Genomic DNA, 24,327 nt, shown 5'->3' with positions numbered 1-24,327 from the left:
AAAAAAACATTAAGGCTTTTCATTTTGAAGTGACACTTGTCAATTCATCATAAGATTAACCTGTGGTTCATTGCATTTTCAGAGTTAAACTCACTCTCTCTCTCACACACACACACACACACACACACACACACACACACACACACAGCCACCGCGCAGCAGGCAGAGGTGGGGGAGAGAGAGATGGCCGTTTCTCTTCGGGAGACTTGTTTACCTTTTTTTTTTTTTTTTTTTTTTTTTTTTATGATCCGCACCTAAATGTAGGTCCACTGCAACTCTCAGTTCTTTTAAATCAAGGCTGAAGGCCTTTTCTTTTTGGGTGACATGAATCTCAAAACTCCAAACTGTCATGTAAACCCCAAAATACAATTATTATTAATACATTATGAAACAAACAAAACAAACACAATGACTACTAGACTGCAGCAGGAGAGCACCCAGCTGCTTTAGATATGGACGGTAGAAACGGTTGGGTCACGGCATGTCTGAGAGTAGCCTGGCCTACTGCACACTGGTGTCTGTGTGGCTGGAGGGTTATGTGGATGTAGTTAAACTCTCCCGGCTACTACTCGAGAGTCTGCTCTTGAGACTTTGCTCTAATTCTTGGGACAATTAGGGCAGGATTTGAGATTTTGGACAATTGCTTAGATTTCGGGACTGTCCTGAATTTTCGGGACATCTGGTCACCCAAGAGACTTCAGCTGACAGCGGGGTCTCTCAGGTCAGACTGGAGAGTCCAACATTATATCGGAGCAAATGTGCAATTGCCCATCATTTTTTGAAAACTTGAAAACTTCACATTTTCAAACTCTACATAGTTGATTTCTCACATAAAAAAGTCTCAGAAGTGAATTTAGTGGTGAAATAATGGGCGAAAATTGTCGGACTTCAGAACCTCCTGTCTAACGTGACAGGCCAGCTAGTTTGAAGTGTCACTTCAAAATGAAAAGCCTTAATGTTAAATAGAAATAGCAATGGTGAATCTTAAAATGTTAAAAGGCAATTACCAAATGTAAAATTAAAAAGATAAAACTTCAAATTGAAAATTATTAATATTTTGTTTCTATTTGAGATTTTAATTTAAGTATTTCTATTTAAGCTTTTCCATTTCACATTTGGAGTTTCATATTTGATGTTTCTGTCATTCAATAAAAGATTTCAAAGATTTCAGTTTAAGCATTTATATTTAAGCTTTGCATTTTAAATTTGACTTTTTACATTAAACTTTATCAAATTATTTTACATTTCAACTTAGTTTTTTCAGTTTCCTTTTTCTTTTTTAAATTTAATTATGGCATGATTTTTCCTAGTTGAGTAGTAAAATAATATTTTTAATTTGATCTCGCTTCATTTTCTCTTTTTCATAATTCAAATTGAATTATGAAAAACAAATGTCCTCCATAGCAATGGTGTGTGTGATGTTAATAGTAAATGGTGCCTAAAGTGTTTAAACATTTGAGGTTGTTCAAATAATGTGAATCTTTCCTTGCAGCACATTCACCTTCCAGGGGCTTCGTATTGATGAGGCCCTGCGGCTCTACCTGGAGGCCTTCAGACTGCCTGGAGAGGCTCCGGTCATCCAGAGACTCCTCGAAACCTTCACCGACAACTGGCATGTAAGGCACATCTGCTCAACTTCTGAACAAATGTCTGAATAAGTCTTTATTACAATGTATCGGCAACATTTTGACATTGAGATTAACACTAGCACCGCCAGGCACTTAAGGGTTAGGTATCGTTTGGGTTTTTTCCGATACCGGGGCTAAAAAGGTACTTTTTAAAACGGTGCCGGTGCCTCAATAGTTCCTAGACTGTATCTCGACCGATACTTAAAAAACAAAATAAGGAGTACAAAACGATAGTCGGTGACATTAAAGAATGGCTTGTTTATTTGTAAAGGCCATATGGTCAAATTTTAATAATTTATTTAAAATGTAATAACAATAACTTATAACAAAAACTTATTTTACCAGTGGCCATGGTGTCTCAAAGTGCATCTAGTCTCCTCTCTCTTTAGCTGCAGACTACAGCCACACGACGTTTTAGCTGTCAGCATTTTAACCGCGTTGAATCCATCTGCTAGCTAACGGTAGGCTAACGTTACATGCTGCTAAGTATAATATTAGCTAACGTCACGTGCAGTGATTCTTCTGTTGCTCGTAACGTCTGTTCGGAGCACCAGAGAGCAGCGCAGGCAGAAATAAGGCACCGAAATCCACGTTGCTATTTAGTCCGTTAGACACCGGTCGTTTAGAAACCAGTATTGGCACCAGGTTTCGGTACCCAACCCTATTTAGTACAATAACCACCCAAGACCGCCTGTATCCTTTTGTTTGGCTGATAGGCCGTTAACGCGTCATCACTCTCCATCTCTATAGCAGGAAGGACACACATGCACGCAGCCCCCACACACCATTCACAGCCAGTTAGTCTATCTAAAGGCTTAAACCCACACACAACTGATATACTCTTAGCAGTGTAAAATGTGCCATTTTGCTTTCTATTTTTAGAAACAAATGTCATGCTGCCACTAGATGTGATGGTCATGTGTTGTTCAGTTCAGTTAACACAAAGTGTCCGACGTTTCTGTAAGTAACGCCCACAAAAAAATTGTTTTTAATGAAAAAACAGATCTATTTGGTTCTATGTGATGCTGTTCTGAGTTGTAAGCAGCGTATCATCTGCAGCATAAAACTATAATCAATGTCAGCATTTTTATTTTGGCAAGTAAACTAAATAGTAAATATAATCACTGTGCAAATGATTACATTATCACATTTTGTCAAATAAAAGAAGGGCAGTAATTCTACCTCAGGATTTATATTTGTCTCCCCATCTCTTCCATTCAGTTCAACAGTCAACAACAAACCTGCCTGATCTGATCGCACACATCCACACCAACCTATAAAAATAATACAATTTAACAAACGTTAGTGTTTTGTTTAAATGCGTCACATAAATAACGTTGCTGATTATTATTCTAGCATATAGCGCACACACGGGACTCCCGTGTCGGGACACAACTTTTATACTCAGACAGAAAGTGTGATTAGTTTCGATTTTATTTCTGATATTTTACACATATGAAAGGATGAATACTGTTGGCCTAAATACCTTAGTGTGATAATAAGGGGATTAAAAGTCAATATGAGTCAAATGTCCAAATGAGTTTCTTTGTCCCATTCATAGTCTCGATGCGCTGTATGGTCATCATGTAAATGCTTCACTGTGGTGAAAATGTGACTCAAACACTGTCTCGTGATTGACCCTCCGGGTTATAGTAGTAGGATGACGTAAGTGTTAACAGACACACACATATGCAGTGATGGGCAAACTCCACCGGGGGAACATTTGACTTCTCAAAATAGCAGAAGGAGCCATGTGACCTGGAAACTATTTGTAGTAATGTCCTTTTCTTAGGCTGACATACACACAAATAGTGGCCTTGAGAGAGTCGATGATTCATTTTAGGCAGTGACTCTGTAAATGACTTTTCCACTCTATGGGCTCACTGGAATAGCAGCAGGTGAGATTCAGATTAGATACATATTCAGCTACAGTAATAAACAGTAAAACAGTCCCTCCACTAGAGATGTATACATTTACAATTAATTGACTCAGAAGTAATTGTGATTAACTTTTTTAATTGTCTCTTTCAGTCAAATTTAAAGGTGCTGTAGGTAGGATTGTGAAGATCCAGGACTTAGCCAAACAATTTGAACATCAACAACTTCTCAGTCCCTCCCCCCTTTCTGCTAAAGCCCAAAACGGTCTCCTAAGCCCCTCCCCCCACAAGGGAGAATGAATGTGTGTGCATGAGCAGTGATTGACACGCAGTTTTTTTTTTATATTTTAAATGAACATAAACATGACAATAACCTATCACCAGTCATGCACCTTAGGACCTTGCTAATGTAAGCAATTAATTGTGATTAGACAAATTATTAAATAATTGTTACAGGCCTACCCTCCACTGGTGTTTGGTTAAAAAAAAAAAAAACATTGCTTTGAGCCTCAGTTGATGTGCTGTTTATTGTGTATTATATTGTGTGTACTGTATGTGTGTGTTTGTAGAAAGTGAACGGCTCTCCTTTCATGACCAACGATGCCGGCTTTGCCTTGGCCTACGCTGTCATAATGCTCAACACTGACCAGCATAACCACAACGTCCGCAAGCAGAATATCCCCATGACTATAGAGGTGAGTGGTCTCTCTCTCTCTCTCTCTCTCTCTCTCTCTCTCTCTCTCTCTGTCTGTCTGTCTGTCTGTCTGTCTGTCTGTCGCACACACTCACTCACACACAGTTTCCTGTGAAGGTCCTTTCTACTTGACAAGTAGTCCCAGTTAAAACTTTAAACCCAGGTATGTGGGTTGGCCAAAGTAACCAGGACAACAAGTATTTCAAATGTTATTTTAAGAGCACAAATGAAATTCCATTCTCCTCCATTGTATTTGGTTGCAGATGTGCTTCTCGCAAAAACCTTGGTATAATTAAAAACAGAACTATCTGCTTGTCTCAATTTCTACAGGGGAAAGTCAGAAAATGTTTTTGTGTGTGTGTGATTATTGACCATTTTGTATTTCCATTTCTCATCATTTTGCTAATGAAAGTTCAACATTTTTGTGCGCCTGTTGTCCTGCACACACCAGGATGAAGGCACAAAGATGTTTGGAAGTCGTGAAGGACCTGTGAAAAATCACTAGCAACATGATTACTCTGTTAAGTCATGAAATATATAGTCTGAACTTTGAGACACAATTCACTAGATACTTCTGGTGTGAGATAGCGGCAGGCTAGACTTGTCTTCTATGATAATGAATTTGTCACTCCTGTTTGACGTAGTTCTGGTTAAAGCTGCATCAGATGGCCAACATTGCACAAAGAAAGGGCCTCAGTGTTGACAAACAAACAAATGTTAGTTTGCAGATTTCATTCAAAAAAGGGAAGAAAAAAAGCTGTGCTGTATTCATAGATGTATTTTCTCTTTCCCTGGGGCACGCCTCTGTGTCTGATGGTATGGCATTCCCTCTGTGAGGACCAGCATTTGCACTGGTGCAGCTTGGTGGCTCAGAAAGCCAACAGCTGTAGGCAGTGGTGGTCCGTCTGAGAGGTGAACTCATCCTAAACAGGCCGGGGGGGAGGGGGGGGAGCGGTCTCTCTCTTCATCTGCTGTCTCTGTCTGTGTTTTTTCTGTCTTTGATTGACAGTGGCTGAAGACTAAACAGAGTCTCCGGGGCAGCTTGTGGACAGTTTGTGGGTGGGCCACTCTCACTGACAAACAATAGCAAGCACTTGCTTGGCTCTCTTTTATGTACACATACTTTGTAGAAATGATCTTTCTTGAGGCGAGTCATACAGCTCATCACACAGCTGGTGTTGTATGTTGTTTAAATTATCCCTTCACATTCCCAAAAGGTCAGTTGCGGTTGCGATGAAGAAGGCCTGTTGACCTCCAGGCTCAGACAACAGGCAGAGGCTTCCACAACAATAGTTTGGAGACGGCCAATAAAAATGACGCCTCCCACTTCAGTTACTTAGCAGCTTGCAATGTGTAGTATCCACCGCAGCATGTGTTGGCATTGGGGTTATTTTTGAAATGGGAAAACTATGCCTAGCATCACTGTGTGTAAATCAGATCCTATTCCCAAGGATCTGACAATGAGATGACATGTGGTCAGTGAGGTACAGGTAAGGTCAATTGTATAATCTTCATTTTTATCCGTAAAATACAGCATACTGCTTTATTTCGCAGCCTGTGTGTTTACCAGTGGCTGCTCCCAGAGCTGCTCTCTGATATAAGCATGAAAGATAGAAATAGATCATAGAGATCTGGTCCTCGGTAGCTTTCTGCTTTCTCTGGCTCTCTCTGCCGGTGTTTATTTCTCTGTGTGTCCCTGCAGAGAAGCTCCTGTTTCCCCTCCTCTTACCTGCCAGTAGCACTGACCATGTGTAGTCGAGACATAAAGCCGAGCCTTGAGGGCGTCAGTCATCACAGGGTGGTTATGTTTATTTACAGGAGGCTCTTGGCTCTAATCCCTGTTTTCCTAACGCTGCAACTAAAGCAGATTAAGTAACACATAGTGAGTGTGTTTCCACACAAAGCCCTTTTAATTGTTGGTTGCTGGATGCACAGTGAACGAAGCACTGAATGCCAGAGGCTTGGGTGTCTGAGATAAGCTCCCGTGTTGAGATGCACTGACTGACACATTAATGGTGGAGAAATGGCAGTCCATTTTTCCCTGTGAGGTGTTTGAATAAAGTTTTTGCCAAGGAAAAAAATGCAGATTATTCCACAGCTAACTGCACTGTGTTTTATTTAAACAGCAATTCAAGAAAAATCTGAAGGGGGTAAATGGAAACAAAGACTTTGACCAGGACATGTTGGAGGATATCTACAATGCTATCAAGTAAGCTGCCATCACACAACCTTTAAGATTGTTTGTTTTATCCAATCAACAGTCCAAAACTCAGACTATTATTATATTATTATTCTATAAAACCGAGGAAAGCCACACTCCTTCATCTTGGACAATCTGGAATTGAAGAATGTTGGGCAATTTAGCTAGATAAATGACAAATGATTAATGGATTATCCCAGTAGTGCAGATACATTTTGTGCCAATCCATTAATAGACAAATTTTTTCAGCTCTGCTGTCAAGTCCTAAAAGCTGTCAGATTCACAATCCTGTTATTTATCCTTTGATCAGATTGTTCCTGATTCAAACTTTTGCCAAAGGCAAGTTCTTTTACGACTGCTTGTGTTTAGACAAACAATGTTTGTATTGCTCAATGTAAGGACAAATAATCTATTAATACGATTTGAGAAAGGTTCCCCTACTAGCTTTTTCCAGAGCCTTGATTTATTAGCTGACATGAATGAGCTGGTGTTAGAGCTGCGATGGTTTTCCTCTGTAGGAACGAGGAGATCGTGATGCCAGATGAGCAGACCGGGTTAGTGAAGGACAACTATGTATGGAGTGTGTTGCTCCACCGCGGCGCCACACCTGAAGGCCTCTTCCTCCACCTGCCGGCCGGCAGCTACGACCATGACCTGTTCACCATGACCTGGGGCCCAACCATCGCTGCCCTCTCCTACGTCTTTGACAAGAGCCTGGACGACAACATCATCCAGAAGGCCATCACTGGCTTCAGGTAGACGTTCAAAACAGTCACACGTGTGTGTGCGTGTGTGTGTGCGCATGTGTGTGTGTCTTTGTCTGCAAAGGTATATAAGTGCTGTCCATTTACCTTTTTACAGCCATATTAACAGCCTTCATATCTCCTACGTTGCCAGTTTAACCGTACTGTATTTAACTGATCCTGATAAGATGAACACACCTAGGCTGTCATTGGTCTCTGCTTCTAACGCCTTGGCTCTACTGGAAGCATGGTCACATTTCTTAAGTATCCATAGAAAAATCTACGCTGTTGATGAAACATGACTACTTTTATATCCACAATGGCTGGTTTGAATAGTTTAGGACTTTCTTATGAGTGTTTAAGTTGTGTCATTGCTGATTGGTCTGAGAAGTGAGCGTCTGAGATTTAAGTTGGGTGGATTTATGTTATTGGCTTTTAGGTGTTCTGTGAGGTTTTAAGGTGTAAACTCACATGTGTTTCTGTCATTGCAGGAAATGCGCAATGATAGCAGCTCACTATGGCTTCAGTGACGTTTTTGACAATTTGATTATCTCCCTCTGCAAGTTCACCACCCTGAGCAGTGAGGTGAGGCCCTTTCATCTTGTGCTAACGACGTCCAGTTTGTTTTACCAATATAGAGTATGGACATCCAACCTCATTCTTCACATGTGAACATAGTGCAGTAAAATGTTATTTATTTCACATAAACTACAAGACAGGATCCTATCCTGTACCACAAAAAGACACAGTGGTGAACATCATGAGGTTAGAATAATTAATTGTTTGGATTACAGTTTGAGCCCATATGTTTAAAAATCTGATAACGGTTACATCCTCCTCTGAAAGATTGAATATGTTGTCTTTCATTTAATTTGGTGTAATATTGATATAAATGCTGCACTTACTTCATGTGGCATAAATACACAACACATCTTTATTTATGTGTATATATAAATGTTTTATATTTTCGAAAAACCAGTACATTATTATACCTTCTCCTTCTCTAAACCCAATCCCTAGGTGTGTGAAGCTCAAAAAATAATCAAACATATATGGTAGAAACAAGCAATGCACACACCTTGTGTGTGTGTGTGTGTGTGTGTGTGTGTGTGTGTGTGTGTGTGTGTGTGTGTGTGTGTGTGTGTGTGTGTGTGTGTGTGTGTGTGTGTGTGTGTGTGTGTGTGTGTGTGTGTGTGTGTGTGTGTGTGTGTGTGTGTGTGTGTGTGTGCGTGCGTGCGTGCGTGCGTGGATTTAAAAGTGAGAATTCCAAGAGAGTGAGACTGCCGAAAAACACATAGGGCCACAAACTATGAAAGAAGTTGCCCTTCGTTTTTTTTTTCTGTACCTTATATTGTTAAAGCATTTATGTATGTTCTTACATAAAAAAGGACCATTACCTATACAAAGCTCAGGTTTCTTATTAAAAAAGGTTTTATTGTAGTAAAATAGAAACGTACTTAAATGGCAAAAGACTAAAATAAATTGTTGTTAAATTTGAATGAATTAATCAGTTCTTTGTAAAAGGTTGCCTGTACTTTAGAATCACTGTTACAGGCCTTTTTCCCAAATGCTGATGCAGCAAAACCTCTTTCAGCTGTACAAGCCTGTGTTGAAATGCCAATTTACAGTTTACACCCGATAATGGCAGTAAATACTTGGGGAGCCATTTCTAGACATGCTAATGTTCAGGCTCCTCCTGGGACAATACAGATGATCTATGTAACTAACGTCTACTGTAAATGAATGAAAGTAATGATGTAGTGTATGTAAACAAAATGTTCTCGTAAAGACGTGTGAATACAATATCCGTGTCCCCTCCCTGTGCAGTCTGTGGAAAACCTTCCTACAGTGTTTGGCAGCAATAATAAGGCACAGACAGCAGCCAAGACGGTGTTTGACCTCGCTCATCGGCACGGCAACATCCTGAGGGAGGGCTGGAAGAACATCATGGACTCCATGCTACAGCTGTTCAGAGCCGAGCTGCTGCCCAAAGCCATGGTGGAGGTCAGGACTCCTAAACTCTAAACAGTGATTGGATGATGTATGCTTGTTGATAACACTGCAGATACAGTCTGTGGGATCTCGTCGATCTGCTGCCATCTACTGTTCACTGTTATGCTTGTTGCCTCAGGTGGAGGATTTCGTGGAGCCAAATGGGAAAATTTCTCTTCAAAGAGAGGAAACGCCGTCAAATCGGTATGCACAAATCTGTTGATATATTTACATTAGAAGCTAATAGGAAAATGTTGGCAAGGTATCCCAGTGTGATATTTTTCCAAATATAGCTACAGTCATGTGTGTGTTACAGCGCTGGAAGTAGTATTCAGATCGTTTTACTTAAGTAAAAGTACTAATACCACACTGTACAAATACTCTGTTACAAGTAATAGTCCTGCGTGGAAAATGTTACTTCAGTAAAAGTCTGTAAGTACCATGAGAAAAATGTAGTTAAAGTATTCTCCCATTGTAGAAAGAGTAAAGGATCCAACCAGTTGTGTGTTTAATGGTCTCATCATCTCAGCTGGACTTGTAGGCTGACTCGTTATATTGTCGGCTAGTTTACTTTAGAATCAAACATCAGATTTTATTAACTACATGTGTTCTGTGTGCAGAAATCTGAATGTGTAAAGTAACTAGTAACTAAAGCTGTAACAGATGAATGTAGTGGAGTAACTAAAGTAACTAGTAACTAAAGCTGTAACAGATGAATGTAGTGGAGTAACTAAAGTAACTAGTAACTAAAGCTGTAACAGATGAATGTAGTGGAGTAACTAAAGTAACTAGTAACTAAAGCTGTAACAGATGAATGTAGTGGAGTAACAAGTCCAATATTTCTCTCTGAAATGTAGCGGAGGAGAAGTAGAAAGTGGCATGAAAAGAAAACACTCAAGTAAAGTACAAGTACCTCAACATTTGGACTGAAGTATAGTACTGGAGTAAATGTACTTAGTTACATTCCACCACTGGTGTGTTATCACTCCAGCCATGTTCCTTTCAAATGTTTTCATTAGAGATGTTCCGATACCGATAGGCTCCGATACTGCCTAAAACGCTGGTATCGGTATCGGGAAGTACTGGAGTTTATGCACCGATCCGATACCAAGTAATAAAGCCCTAAAGAAAATCTACGTTAAAGTAAATTATTTATGTTCTTCTTCCGTTATAACTGACTGTCAAACTGGAAAGCTAGAAATCATATCACATCCATACAGGGATAGTAGTATACAGCTTCTAAAACATAATAAAATATATGACACACTGGTATCGGATCGGTACTCTGTATCGGGCGATACACAAGTTCAGGTATCGGAATCGGTATCGGGAAGCAAAAAATGGTATTGGGCCATCTCTAGTTTTCATAAAGCACTCTTTAGAGAGAACATCTTTCTGTGATAAGGACAAATGTATTTTATAAAACCAGACCAAGATGCCAGAAGTCCATCTTGAATGTGTCCTTTGTTGCATGTCAGGGGGGAGTCGGCAGTGTTGAGTTTTGTCAACTGGTTGACGTTAAGTGGAGCCGAGCAGTCGGGACTCAGAGGACCCTCCACGGAAAACCAAGAGGCCAAGCAGGCTGCCATCCTATGCATAAAGGTACTACTCAGTTCAGCACCATCTCAAGTTATGATTTATGATGTAGTATAATAAAACATATGTGTTATATCAGGGTATTCACATGCACATTAATTACTTTGTAATAGCCATAGATAGTTATTATTAGAGGCCTCATGTTTCTTGCTGCATCATCACTCTTATCTTAATGCAGAATAGTTTTAGTGGTTTCGCCAGTTTCTTGCTTTCCTAAACTCAACCAGAAATGATTTTCTTCACTATATACTTTGCCCGTATTTATCAGTCTATCAGCCCTCGAGTAGTTTCAAAGCTTCTGGCTAAAACCACCATTTACGATATCTGTTTGATAGACAGGATAACTTTTCTCCACAAGACGGAAACTTGACTTAACGTTTTTCTTTCCAGGAAACTTCATAGCTAACCCATGAATTAAAGCATTGCTTTATATTTTTCAATAAAGCATTGATTGTGGTTTGTTTTAATGACTGCATTATATTCTATATTCTACAGTGACATCACCCATTCAGATAGCTTTCACTGTATAAAGTGTGTCAACAACACCTTTCTGTTTCTCTCTTTCTAGCAATGTGACCCCGAAAAGCTGATCACAGAGAGTAAATTTTTACAGCTGGAGTCTCTGCAGGAGCTAATGAAGGTTATTATTATTTCTTACCAACATTTCTTGTCAACCTATACAGTTTGCAGCTCATAATTGTCTTACTGTGTATTGATTTTAACTGCAGGGGTAGAAGTTTTTGTCCAACGTGCTTGTTGGCTAGTTTGGATAAATGTATCCAATGGCATTTACATCTCGGTTCAGTCAGTCACACAGACAACAAAAACAACCCCCATTCTCCTCTTCAGGCTCTGATATCGGTCACCCCAGATGAAGAGACGTATGATGAAGAGGATGCTGCCTTCTGCTTGGAGATGTTGCTGCGGATCATTCTGGAGAACCGGTAGGAAGGAGAATCTGTCAATAATACCTTCACAGTAGAGTTTACATTCTCTGCCTGAGCCCGACTGCCGGGCCGGGCCGGGCCGATGTTCTCCACCGCTCTCCTCGGGCCGGGCCGGGCCCTTGATCAAGCATCATCAATAATCATTACTTTTCCCACCTTATTCGGTGGGGAGCAAGCTATATGCCTTTCCAACTTCTCCCGTAGCTCTGGGTGTAGCCTATCTCCTGCACTGACTTGGTAAACTGGGCTAAATTGTGTCTCCCCCAACTGCAGCACCGTTGTCGTCGGCCAGTGCGTTGGCATGCAGACCGTGGCGAAGGACACTATTAATTAGGTGATCGAGACAAGAAAGTCTCCTATATGGTTCTAGGGTTTTGATTATGTTGCTTCCTTGATCTGTTACCCACAATATTCGGCTGAGGAGAGGGTCTAATGTTTCTTAATTAGGATCCATTTGCGATCCATTCCAGTCTGAATAAACGAACAGCTCAGTTTACATGCTTCGTTCTTGTTGCATTATTCATTAAGATAATTCTAAACAGATTTCTGTAGTTCAAACTACTCTGAATTGTAGTTGAGAACATCCGTTATAACGGCCCACGTATTAAAAAAATGTTGGGTTTAAATCTGACTTGGGCTCATAATTCCAGTTAGTGTGTCGGGCCAGGCCGGGCTCGGACACAACGTGCACGGGCTCAGGTAGGGTCGGGCTTGATTTTTTTGGACCCGATCTAAGCTCTACTTCACAGTAGGGCTGCAAAATGTATCACAATTTTATCAAAATCGCAGTATGGACTAGTGCAATATCCAAATCACAGGGGGGAGACAAAATATGTGTCAAACCATCCACAATGGTATTGTGGTGCTGCAGAGACGCCCCGGCCTACCAATATTATCTCACAGACTATAGAAAAAGCCTTTGTTTGGTATAGGTCCTCGCAAAAATCACACCCTTATCAATTTAAAAAATGATACGAAAATGATCATTCCCTCCAATATCATGAATCGCAATATCAGTCAAAATAATCACAATAAGATATTTTCTTCATATGGTGCAGCCCCACATCACTGTCACATGAATTGTCTTGTTATTTTTTGGGCATTTCCTTAATCCTCAGACAGTATAGATATGAAAGGGGGGAGAGAGCCACAGGTCGGATTTCTACACATGGGCACACGCTCTAGCAGCTGAGCTACCCGGGTGCCCGCCTTAGTTATTTCTAACACAATGAACGTGTGTGTGTGTGTGTGTGTGTGTGTGTGTGTGTGTGTGTGTGTGCGTGTGTGCGTGTGTGCGTGTGTGCGTGTGCGCGTGTGTGCGCGTGTGCGTGTGTGCGCGTGTGTGTGTGTGTGTGTGTGTGTGTGTGTGTGTGTGTGTGTGTGTGTGTGTGTGTGTGTGTGTGTGTGTGTGTGTGTGTGTGTGTGTGTGTGTGTGTGTGCGTGCGTGCGTGTGTGTGTGTGTGTGTGTGTGTGTGTGTGTGTGTGTGTGTGTGTGTGTGTGTGTGTGTGTGTGTGTGTGTGTGTGTGTGTGTGTGTGTGTGTGTGTGTGTGTGTGTGTGTGTGTGTGTGCGTGTGTGCGTGTGTGCGTGCGTGTGTGCGTGCGTGCAGAGACCGTGTATCATGTGTGTGGCAGACAGTGCGAGACCATCTCTGCCATCTCTGCGTCCACCCCAACGAGAGCTGCTTCCTGGTGGAGAGGGCTGTGGTGGGACTCCTTCGACTTGCCATCCGCCTGCTACGACGAGAAGACGTTAGCTGTCAGGTACACCATACACACTCACACACACACACACACACACACACACACACCGGGACACAAACACTGCAGCCAAGGCTGAGATCATCATCTCAGGTCAGCAGACTGAAAGGTCAGCCTAAATCCAAACAGCTGGTTGGCGTTGGTCTATAGACATATGTCTTGTTGATGTCCTTGACCAGCACACTGACTAGAGCCCTGCACGGGCTTAAAATGTTGGCCCTAGCCCGGCCCGAGCCTTGACCTATAGCTTATCAGAATTTTTGGCCCGAGGCCAACTGTAGCCTGTGTCTTTTTTGTTGTTTTTTTTTTCCTCCCAATACACAGCCTATAGCCCATAGTTCAGTTTTGTTTATAATGGCAAAGTAATTATATCTTGTTTTGTTAATTTAGAAAAAGTTTGAAAAAGAAAATTGTTTGTTAAAGTAATGTTTTTGTTTTTTAAAGTGACGACAGCAGCCGACATTGAGTAGTTTGTTTGATTGATCAATTTAGCCTCTTAAATCAACATTTACAGTAAGCTCCATAAATATAAAACACTTCAGGCATATCAAAATGTTGTTTAAACGTTTGTTAGCAGTAAAAAATCCAGAAGTTTGAAGTCACGTGTCCGTGAGCTGTCTTTGTGTCAGTGTGATAAATTGTAAAACCTCTTTCTATCTTTGTTTTTGAAATCACCAACCCCATAGTTTATTTTGTGTAGTTTGTATATTAAATTAATTAAAACATAAAGGAGGAGCCTAATGTCGGCCTGATACCAGCCAGTGTGTGAATTTTGATGTGAAAAGTGGTCCAAAGCCCGGCCCGAGTGGCATATATAAGTCGGGCCCCGTCGGGCTCGGGCTGAAATGCAGGGCTTTAAAGCCGACTTCTTAAAGTGATTGTCTGGATAAAATCTTTTAAATATAAAGCAGGCAGCCCCTGCAGCAAAGGACAGGCCTGTAGCACTAGAGTCCGGACTGGGACTTGAGTCCGGACTAGAGACGGCTTCTACTGTCTCGGACTTGTCTTGGTATTTAGACTTGACTCGGCCATTGGACTCGCCAAACATTCTAGTTGGTCTTGACCGAGTCCAGCACTATATGCTCTTTTTCTAAAGCAACTTCCCCCTTCAAAACAAAACCATTAGTGAAGCACATTTGTTCAGAAAACAGGTATTAGTTTAATTTAAAATCCATCTAGAATAGCCATTAACATTAGTCGCCTGGTAAACGCTTCGGCTGCGTCACATACCTCAATCATCAGGTATCAATCATTTTCAGGATTCTTTTTTTTCTCATGATTGTCTCTCATTTTGACTCAGTCTCGGCTAGGCCTGTAACAATTTTTTAATAATTGTTTAATCGCAATGTTTTTTAAGTCATCGTTATTTTGTTTAATTGCAATTAATTGCTAACATTAGCTAAGGTCCTAAGGTCTATGGTGGTGATGGTAATTGTCAGTTTTATGTTCATTTAAGATAAAAATACAGTGTTTTATGATAATAAAGAGGCGTGGTTTACTTCGTGATTATTGTATCGAGGCATTTCTCATGGTACACGTATGGCAATGAAAGAGGTGAATGAGGAAGAATCTTAATTAGTTTTCAGTGGGTGTTTTTTAATGGGAATGTGGATCTCCTAGATCAATTATAATAACATGTTCCATATTTTATCATGGCATAAAGTCCGGGACTTGCACTGGTCTGGTCTTGGTCTTGTCTCGGTCTCGATACACTCTGGTCTTGGTGATGACTTGTTCTCGGTTTAGGTGGTTTTGACTACAACACCGGTACAAGCTACAGTACAAACCTTATAAAGCCATCCTTCAAGTCTACATGAGTGCTTGATAAATGGGCCACGCTGTTGCACATGTTCCATGAACACACACTGAAGTTTATTATGACTCAATTCCCCCTTACACTGTCCTGCTGCCACAAAGAGAGTAGGACTAAGACATTATTGGTTTAGTGACAGACAAATGTGCAATAAGCCTTTTCTTCTAACAGAGGTATCCTTTAATGGCACAACACACGTAAATGGGACACATTCAAACTGTTCAGGTGGTGTTCTGCTTTGATCTCAAAACATTTCCAAGCTAATCTTACATCAGTCATTTAAGTCGGGGGGGTCACTGACGATAGGGATGAGTCATGCTATCATGTTCACATTGATGACCTACAGTATAATATAATAAGGCTTTCAAAGGTAATTCTTATTGCACTGGATTGCACTAGATGTCCGCCCTACTTTCCCAGTGAGAACACTGTCTGAACTCATATCATGAAAACTCCTCCATTGTGTCTAAACAGAGACTGTGTGAGATGTGTTCTGATAAGGAGAGAAATGTAATGCTGACCTGACCCACATTAAACCCCATCATCTAATACTCACTAATCAGCTAGGCATCTCCACATCGTTTTTGGTGTTTGTTTTTTGTTGGTTTGTATTGTTTGTATGTAAAAAAAACAGCTTGACCTCTTAATACAACATAGGATCAAGTTTACTGAATTCTTTTTAAATGATTGTTAAAATGTTCATGAGTCATTAAAGTGGGGATCTATCTTTTTCATTCAGTCACATGCCATTTAAAATCAAATGATGTGACCGGTGGACAGACAGGAATATTCTAGATGGACGTCAAGACATTTGTTCATGAAAATACCGCAAACATGACTGGGCGTTAAAATATACTAAGTTAATAAAGACAAAAATGTAAAGGAGAATGTAGTAGGAAATGTGAATAAAAATGTTTGAATTTGATATTTTTTCTGACAAAATTTTGTTGGAATGATAGAATATCAGTTCAATTTAGTGTTGAGTAATTGTTTTGTTTCACCTCACCAGCTGGTTTTCAGCTGAGCTGATGTTGAAACCAGGTTATCCGTGCTTGTATATTAGTCATCGAAAAGAAAATCAAAGCAAACTGCAATGGTGTATATATATATATATATATATATATATATATATATATATATATATATATATATATATATATATAATGCTATTATGTGTCATGAGACCATAACCGAAGGCTGCTCCGATATTTTTGCTTTTTCAAATGTACTTGTATTTGTTTTATAAATGCACTGAAAGGAAGGTAGAATTAAAGAATGTACAAGATCCTACAAGAAGTGAAAGCTGCAAGCAGCGATAAACGGGCCCTCACACTCCCCGGCAAAGGGGGATGGATACGATGTTTTGCAGCCACTTCCTGTTTTGTGGCGTAACATGTGAATTTGCCACCTTGCCATACCCACATCGTTAGACATAACCACAAAAGCTTCGCAATTTAGGTTTGGCAAGGTCTCTAGATTGTACTGACCAATTTTGAAGTCAATCTGGTTCAGGAGGAGTGCGTTAAAGTACACCGCCTGCAAATGGTCCAACAAAATACAAAGTAAATAAAAAATGGCTGACTTCCTGTTGAATTTAGGCTATGGCTCCAATTAGCTTTTTTGTTGGTCTGGTCATGATACATATCATTACTTACCAAATGTCATACATCGCGGAGAAACACACTGCAGGGGCTACTTCTTTGAAATTTTGAAGGGGGTGCTATGGAGCCAATATACCACACTACAGCAAGATCACCATATTTGTATTGCAGGGCTGATCTTCTGTCTCATGTGGCCCCACAGGTTCTCCTCTCACTGCGTCTCCTTCTGATGATGAAGCCCCCCGTCCTGGCCCGGGTCAGCAGGGAGGTGGCCTATGGCCTCCATGAGCTGCTGAAGACCAACGCAGCCAACATCCACTGTACAAACGACTGGTTCACGCTCTTCTCTCTGCTGGAGTGCATCGGAGCCGGGGTGAAACCTCCTGCCTCCTTCCAGCTCACCTCTAACACACCGGACAGCGACACAGGTTCAGTATCTCTTTCTACACTAATGAGCACATATTAAACATTACACATGGTTTGACACATGGTTTTGGGTGTAAAACCTCCACAACCAGTCTAAATTTAAAGCAAATGGTTATATGGTACGGCTTTATGTCTTAAACTCTAGAAGTGGATGCCCAGTTCAGACCAAAGATTCTGGACGAGACAAGTGTAAACTAGCAACTACTTGCAACGCATCGGTCTGCAACATTCTGACAGCTGCCAGTTTGCCAATGTGACGAGACGACGGTGTATCACCTACACAGCAACGACTGTCCTACCTTCTGACTTTCAGGCTTTTTTTGTAGCTGGATTTATCACTTGTATGAATGTGGATAACATTGGTGATAGTGAGATATTTGCTACAGCTGCATTTCTAGTGATGAAACAGCAAAAACACGTTTTATTTCTCTGATTCACTGCTTTGTTTTAATACGCTCGCTCTCTTCAGTCACTCCAGAGGTCGCTCCACCATATACCGTGCTTGCGGGCTCTCGTTGAGCCTCCAGGCCGGTTCAGACCGCTGCAACGTTCTAAAACTGTGAAGCTTTTAATAAATCCAACCACCCCATGACGACAGATTTAAGTTTCACTTTCCATGATCCCTGACCGACGGTAATGCTAACTTTTGGGGAATTTATGAGAAATCTTCAGACTCAAATAGACAATGTGTAGCAAAATAAATGGAACCTAAGAGCCCAAAACCTCAACATGAAAAAAAAGTTGTTGTCTGTAGTGTTTCCCCTTAAGTGCGTGGTCCTTCCTGTTCCTCACATGTTTGTTAATGCAATGCTGTTCATATTTTACATGGTTTGACTTCTTCTTTTAAGTTTACATTTCACTTCTTCTCATCCCTCAAAGCAGTTCAAAGCAAAATACTACCACATGAATGCGAAAGGATCATCATTGTAGTTTTTTAATGGATTTGTAAAATGCCTTGGAATTGTGAAATTAGCAGATTGCTTTAAAGCTATTGTTGTAAAAGTTGTTTTTGAGCACAAGAAAGCTGTTTAAAAAACAGAAAGTAGTGACATTTCGTTTTGACCCAAATTTTTGTCAAGAAAAAGAGAATATATATGTGTGTGCTTTGTGTCTCTAGGAGCCCAGTCAGATAGCGAGCTGCCGTCTCCTCATCTTAGTGAAGTGAGTTCAGAGCGTGGCTACACGTCTGACTCCGGGGTCTACACCGAGCACAGCAAGACCAGGATCCCTCGCTCAGCAACAGATGTGGACGTAGCAAGCAGTGGATGGCTAGTGGTCAGCAACACACACTCTCACACACACACATACACACACTCTCTCTCTCACACACACACACACACACACACACACACACACACACACACACACACACACACACACACACACACACACATACATACACACTCTGTATAACATCCTCAGTCACATCTTCAGATTCTCATAAAAACCAATTTGGTGCTCTAACATAAGAAATACGTGTTGTTTGTATAGTTGTTTGATGAACTTGGGATGCATATTTGTATTCATGTGATTTGTATTGTTTCCCAGGTTGGGAAAGATGACCTGGAGATGAGTAAGACCCCTCCTGTGAACTCTAAAGCTCAGTTGAATCACCCGCTGGTCAACCAGTACAGTCTGACGCTGGGCCAGGACCTGGGCCAGCACGACACCAAATCTCTCATCAAGTGTGTGGAAACGCTGTCGTTCATCGTCCGGGATGCCGCCCACGTCACCCCGGACAACTTCGAGCTGTGTGTTCGAGCTATAAGAGTGTTTGTGGAGGCCAGCCTCAACGGAGGTGAGACATTGAAAAACAATTTAAATTTCATAGGAGCTATTTAAAAGACTAGATTCACTAAGTACTTAAATTAGTAATATAGTCTTATCCAGGCCAGACAACTATTTGAGAAAGACTGCTCTAAAAGTCAAATGTTGTTATAGAAACTTTTAATTCAAACTACAATTGTAATATCTACTTAGCCTCTAAACTCAGTGGTGACTGATTCACTCCAGAGATAAAGTTAGAAATCATACAACCTGACAGGTTTATAGTAGCAACCCTGTGCCTTCAGTCTGCAGTCCTCCCCCCTAAAAAGATTAGATTACATTCGATTTTTTTTTCATTGCACAGAGTACAGGTACTAAGACAACAAAATGCAGTTTAGCATAGAACCAGAAAAAAAGTAAAAAGCTGTGAAGTGCAGAGTAATGTAATCAATTCACACAATTAAATATAGAATAAACATAATGTGGAATAAAAGTAAGTGGTATGAATACACTACATACAGTATGATCAATATTAACTGTATTAACCTTAGTATGAATATGCTAAGCTATGTACAATATAGACAGTGGTATAAATATGAATACTCTATAGGTCAGTGTATACAGTATGGGCTGTAATATAGATGTATGTGTATGTGAGAGTGTGTATGGTGCAGTTAGTAAGTGAATGTGTAGTTGGCAGTGATAAGTGAGAGGAGAGAGGAGATGACATGAAACTTCCCTAAGATGATCAGAAATAGTTGTGTAGCCACAAGTCTGTTGACTGGGCAGTGTTCACTTCGCCTGTGAGCCAAAGTTTGAATTTGTCTATAAAGACTAAAAATGATATGAGGTTATGATGTCATCATGGTTATTTGTCAGACTTAACAAAGCTCATCCAGAGCCACAGAACTCATAATACAACTGTTACAACAAGAAAACTTATCCTAATATACAACTAGGTGCGTGCCCCTTTTATTAGGGGACTTAATTCATATTCAGATTGCGTTGCCTTGACATGCTTTGGACATACAATAACAATAATGACAAAACAATGCTCCCCAGCAGGATTAAAGTTCAACATTAGTTATTCGGATAAAGGAATTGTTGAGGAAGTCTATCAGAGTGTAACAACAAAATTAACTTGAACATAATGTACGTTTGATCTTGCATTTACACAAGATATGATACTTCTCAGTTACAAAGGAAACCCAGTTGGGATGAGGTACATTTCACAAAGGTTTTTCATTCTCTCTCTAATCCCTAAAAATATAGTCTTTTCCAGGCCAGACAACTGTTTGAGAAAGACTGTTCTATAAGTCAAATGTTGTAGCAGCGTACAGAAACTTTTAATTCAAACTAGTTATTTAATATCTACATAACCTGTAAACTCCATGGTGACTGATTCACTCCAGAGATAAAGTTAAAAATCATACAACCTGACAGGTTTGTAATAGCAACCCTGTGCCTTCAGTCTGCTTTGTCCCCCACCCCCCAAATTTCCTCTCCTCTCTGCCCTTTAACCTTCTTGTCATCTGCCCCTAAAACCCCCTCCTCCACTTTTTTCCATTCATCCCTCCTTGTGCGGTTTGTGATCTACAGTATGACAGGGAGTAAGGTTGAGAAATGGCAGTGGTGCACTTGTGCTTTGACATAGCTGATGACCTATTCATTTCCTCCTAATGCTTCAGGTCATCGGATACATGCTGTCAACAGAGCTTTACACAGGCAAACAAAAGCCATGGGTTGATCAAAGCACTGGGCTGAGGCATGGCGCTAATCTGTACTAGATACTAATAGAAAGTGCAAAACCTTACTGTAGGCCTAACAAAAATAATTGTTTGGTTCCGGTTTCCGACTGACCCTGTCAATTTATGTGCCACCCAAATTTATTTTATGAGCTTGGGGAATAAATGATATGAATTAAATAAATACACAAATAAAAAGTTTGAGGCGAACTATAATTACATTTTTGTACAGCACTCTTGCGATACAAGATGCCTGTTGTCCTCCAGCAATGCTGGAAGAAGACCCGATGTCTGTTGTCTGATGTCTGGCACTGTTGCCGTGTCCAGGCAGCAGCAGCAGCAGCAGCAGCAGCAGCAGCAGCAGCAGCAGCAGCAGCAGCAGCAGCAGCAGCAGCGGCGGCGTGCGGACGGCTCCTTCAAGCAGCCCTCACTGGCCAGCTACAGCGCTACTGCGCCGCCGGAGAGCTTCAACACGTTAAACAGGGCAGATGAAACCACTCAACTGTTGTGTTTAATGTCGTTCAAGAGGATGGCAACGTAGCTAACAAACGCAATCAAATGAAAGGTAGACACCCTTTAGAGTGCTCTAACGTTACAGCAAGTCCCTGTGGCTCAAAGGAGCAGTGAAGCTAATGACAACTGCACAACACAATACAAGCGTTGCATTATGGAAGATAGACGGGATTCTGCACACACACACACACACACACACACACACACACACACACACACAGCAGTGCCGATGTGTGTGCGTTACTTCATGCAGCACATGTAACTGATTGGAAACGATGCAGATTATACATTATTTGCTGGCGCAGATGAACTAACGCTACACTCGTTACTGTAAGTAGCTTACAATAAACCCTCCATGATTAAAAGGTCAATACAGTATACCCACCTACAGTGGGGGAAATAAGTATTTGACCCCTTGCTGATTTTGCAGGTTTGCCCACTTACAAAGAATGCAAAAATCTACAATTGTAATCATATGTACATTCTAACAGTGAAAGACAGAATCCCAAAGAAAATTCCAGAAAATCACATCATATGAATTTATTAAAATTGATAACCATCTGATGAGGAAAAACAAGTATTTGACCCCCTGGACAAACAGCATGTTAATATTTTGTAGAAAAGCCATTATTGGCCAGCACAGATGTCAAACGGTTTTTATAGTTGGTGACAAGGTTTGTGCACAGTTCGGCAGGGATGTTGGCCCACTCCTCCCTGCAGACAGCCTCCAAATCATTCAGGTTCCGAGGTTGTCGCCTGGCAACGCGAATTTTAAGCTCCCTCCAAAGATTTTCAATCAGATTCAGGTCTGGAGACTGGCTAGGCCACTCCAGAACCTTGATGTGCTTCTTCTTCAGCCACTCTTTTGTTGCTTTGGCGGTGTGCTTAGGATCGTTGTCGTGCTGAAACACCCATCCTCGACCCATCTTCAGCTCACTCACTGAGGGAAGGAGATGTCGGTCCAGAATTCCACGATACATGGCCCCGTCCATCCTCCCCTCAATACGATGGAGTTGTCCCGTCCCCTTGGCTGAAAAGCACCCCCAAAGCATGATGTTGCCACCACCATGCTTGACGGTGGGGATGGTGTTCTTTGGGTTGTACTCGGTGTTCTTTGCCCTCCAAACACGACGAGTTGAGTTGAGGCCAAAAAGTTCTATTTTGGTCTCATCTGACCACATCACCTTCTTCCAGGCCTCTTCTGAGTCGTCCAGGTGGTGAATGGCGAACTTCATGCGGGCCTGTACATGTTTCTTCTTGAGCAGGGGGACCTTTTGCGTGCGCTGCAGGATTTCAATCCATGACGGCGTAGTGTGTTACCAACCCGTTTCTTTTGTAACTGTGGTCCCAGCTGCCTTCAGTTGATTCATCAGTTCCCCCTTGTGGTTTTGGGATGATTCCTCACCGTTCGCATGATCAGGGACACCCCACAAGGCAAGATCTTGTGTGGAGGCCCAGACCGAGGGAGGTTGGCGGTGGTGTGGTGCTTCTTCCATTTCCTGATAACTGCACCGACAGTTGATCTTTTCTCTCCAAGTTGCTTTCCGATTCTCTTGTAGCCCATCCCAGCCTTGTGCAGATCAGCAATCTTGTCCCTGATGTCCGTAGAAAGCTCTTTGGTCTTGCCCATCGTGGTGATGTTGGATGCTGGTTGTTTGGGTGTTGACAGGTGTCTTTTATACAGGTAACGAGGTGAGGCAGGTGTATTTGATGTAGATAATTGGTTCGGATTGGGGCTGTGTCTTAAAGAAAGACTAACTGGCTTGTAGGAGCCAGAATACTTGCTGTTTGTCCAGGGGGTCAAATACTTGTTTTTCCTCATCAGATGGTTATCAATTTTAATAAATTCATATGATGTGATTTTCTGGAATTTTCTTTGGGATTCTGTCTTTCACTGTTAGAATGTACATATGATTAAAATTGTAGATTTTTGCATTCTTTGTAAGTGGGCAAACCTGCAAAATCAGCAAGGGGTCAAATACTTATTTCCCCCACTGTACCTGTTGTAAAGGCAGAAACATGTAGAAACCGATATTTCCGTCTGCCCTGTCCACTCTCGTCCACCGCGCTGTGCAATCACAGCTCTACTCTGCAAATAGCGACTTTTTACAAACAAGCTAAAATGAAAAATAAAATAAATTCCCTATCAACTCATGACCTCAACTGACAACCAACCAGAACCAAACAATTTTTGTTATGCCCTATTGAGCTTTTGTGGTCTGACCTGATATCTTTTTGTTAAGGATGGTTTCAAGATAAATTGAAAACTTTTTGGAAATGGCCCATAGCTCGGTGGTTGTTTGGAGCATCAGGCCATCCAGGGTGTGATCCGTTCATGACAAGCTTTTGTGGAATGATAATGGCCCAAACCACTTAACTCAGGGGCGTGGCTCATTACCAGTAAGAATGGTGTGTAGTGAACATATTTTGTTTGATGTTTGTCATTAACCATTATGGAGTCTTTTTCAGTGCTTCAGTCAGTCTAAAAGAGAAGTCTGATTTATACTTTGGCGCGCAACATTTCACAGGTTTTTGCAATGATGCTACAGCATCAGTGTGATGTAGGAGGATTGGCACAGCAGCACTGTAGGCAGGTCGATCATAGGGTTTCTATAGGCTTATGCTACAGATTGCTATACGCAAACGTGCTATAGTGTATTTTATCCAGGCAAGTTCAGCAGCTGTACTCTACATCACATTCTCAAGACCATCTAGGAGTATGAAGCTAGGTTTATGGTAGCCGTTGTGCTCCCAGCACCAAGGGCGAGAGCCATAAAATGCTGTCCTTAAGCCTGAAGGCTCCGCAAGTTGACGTGGCGCGTAGCCGTGTGCACCTCTGAATTTTTGTAACTCAGTGCGCGCTGCGCTTTCAGTTCAACACGGTCAGCTGGGAAGAGTGGCCGAGCAGGCTCGCCTCTACAAACATCTGTATGATTATTTATGTACAGAACACAGAGAGTCAGACAGCCTTAAATATGTCGTCAGAAAGAAACCCCACACTGGGAAAAGAAGAAGCATTCAGAAAG

General features: G+C 41.3%; 1 protein-coding gene across 1 annotated transcript in view; it reads left to right on the top strand.

The window, feature by feature from the left end:
- Positions 1-24,327, top strand: part of gbf1 (golgi brefeldin A resistant guanine nucleotide exchange factor 1) — a 144,273-nt gene that overhangs the window by 95,052 nt on the left and 24,894 nt on the right. The window contains exons 19-32 of the mRNA XM_028604177.1: positions 1,493-1,616; positions 4,075-4,200; positions 6,326-6,408; positions 6,918-7,154; positions 7,634-7,727; positions 8,970-9,146; positions 9,274-9,338; positions 10,613-10,736; positions 11,299-11,370; positions 11,580-11,674; positions 13,286-13,439; positions 17,053-17,278; positions 18,394-18,551; positions 18,825-19,074. Coding sequence (XP_028459978.1) covers positions 1,493-1,616; positions 4,075-4,200; positions 6,326-6,408; positions 6,918-7,154; positions 7,634-7,727; positions 8,970-9,146; positions 9,274-9,338; positions 10,613-10,736; positions 11,299-11,370; positions 11,580-11,674; positions 13,286-13,439; positions 17,053-17,278; positions 18,394-18,551; positions 18,825-19,074 — 1,985 coding nt within the window. The remainder of the gene's footprint in view (positions 1-1,492; positions 1,617-4,074; positions 4,201-6,325; positions 6,409-6,917; positions 7,155-7,633; positions 7,728-8,969; positions 9,147-9,273; positions 9,339-10,612; positions 10,737-11,298; positions 11,371-11,579; positions 11,675-13,285; positions 13,440-17,052; positions 17,279-18,393; positions 18,552-18,824; positions 19,075-24,327) is intronic.

Source organism: Perca flavescens, chromosome 17 (genome assembly GCF_004354835.1).
Source record: "Perca flavescens isolate YP-PL-M2 chromosome 17, PFLA_1.0, whole genome shotgun sequence".
Taxonomy (NCBI): domain Eukaryota; kingdom Metazoa; phylum Chordata; class Actinopteri; order Perciformes; family Percidae; genus Perca; species Perca flavescens.
The sequence above is the reverse complement of the archived record's forward strand: the minus strand, read 5'-3'. Positions and strand labels throughout refer to the sequence as shown.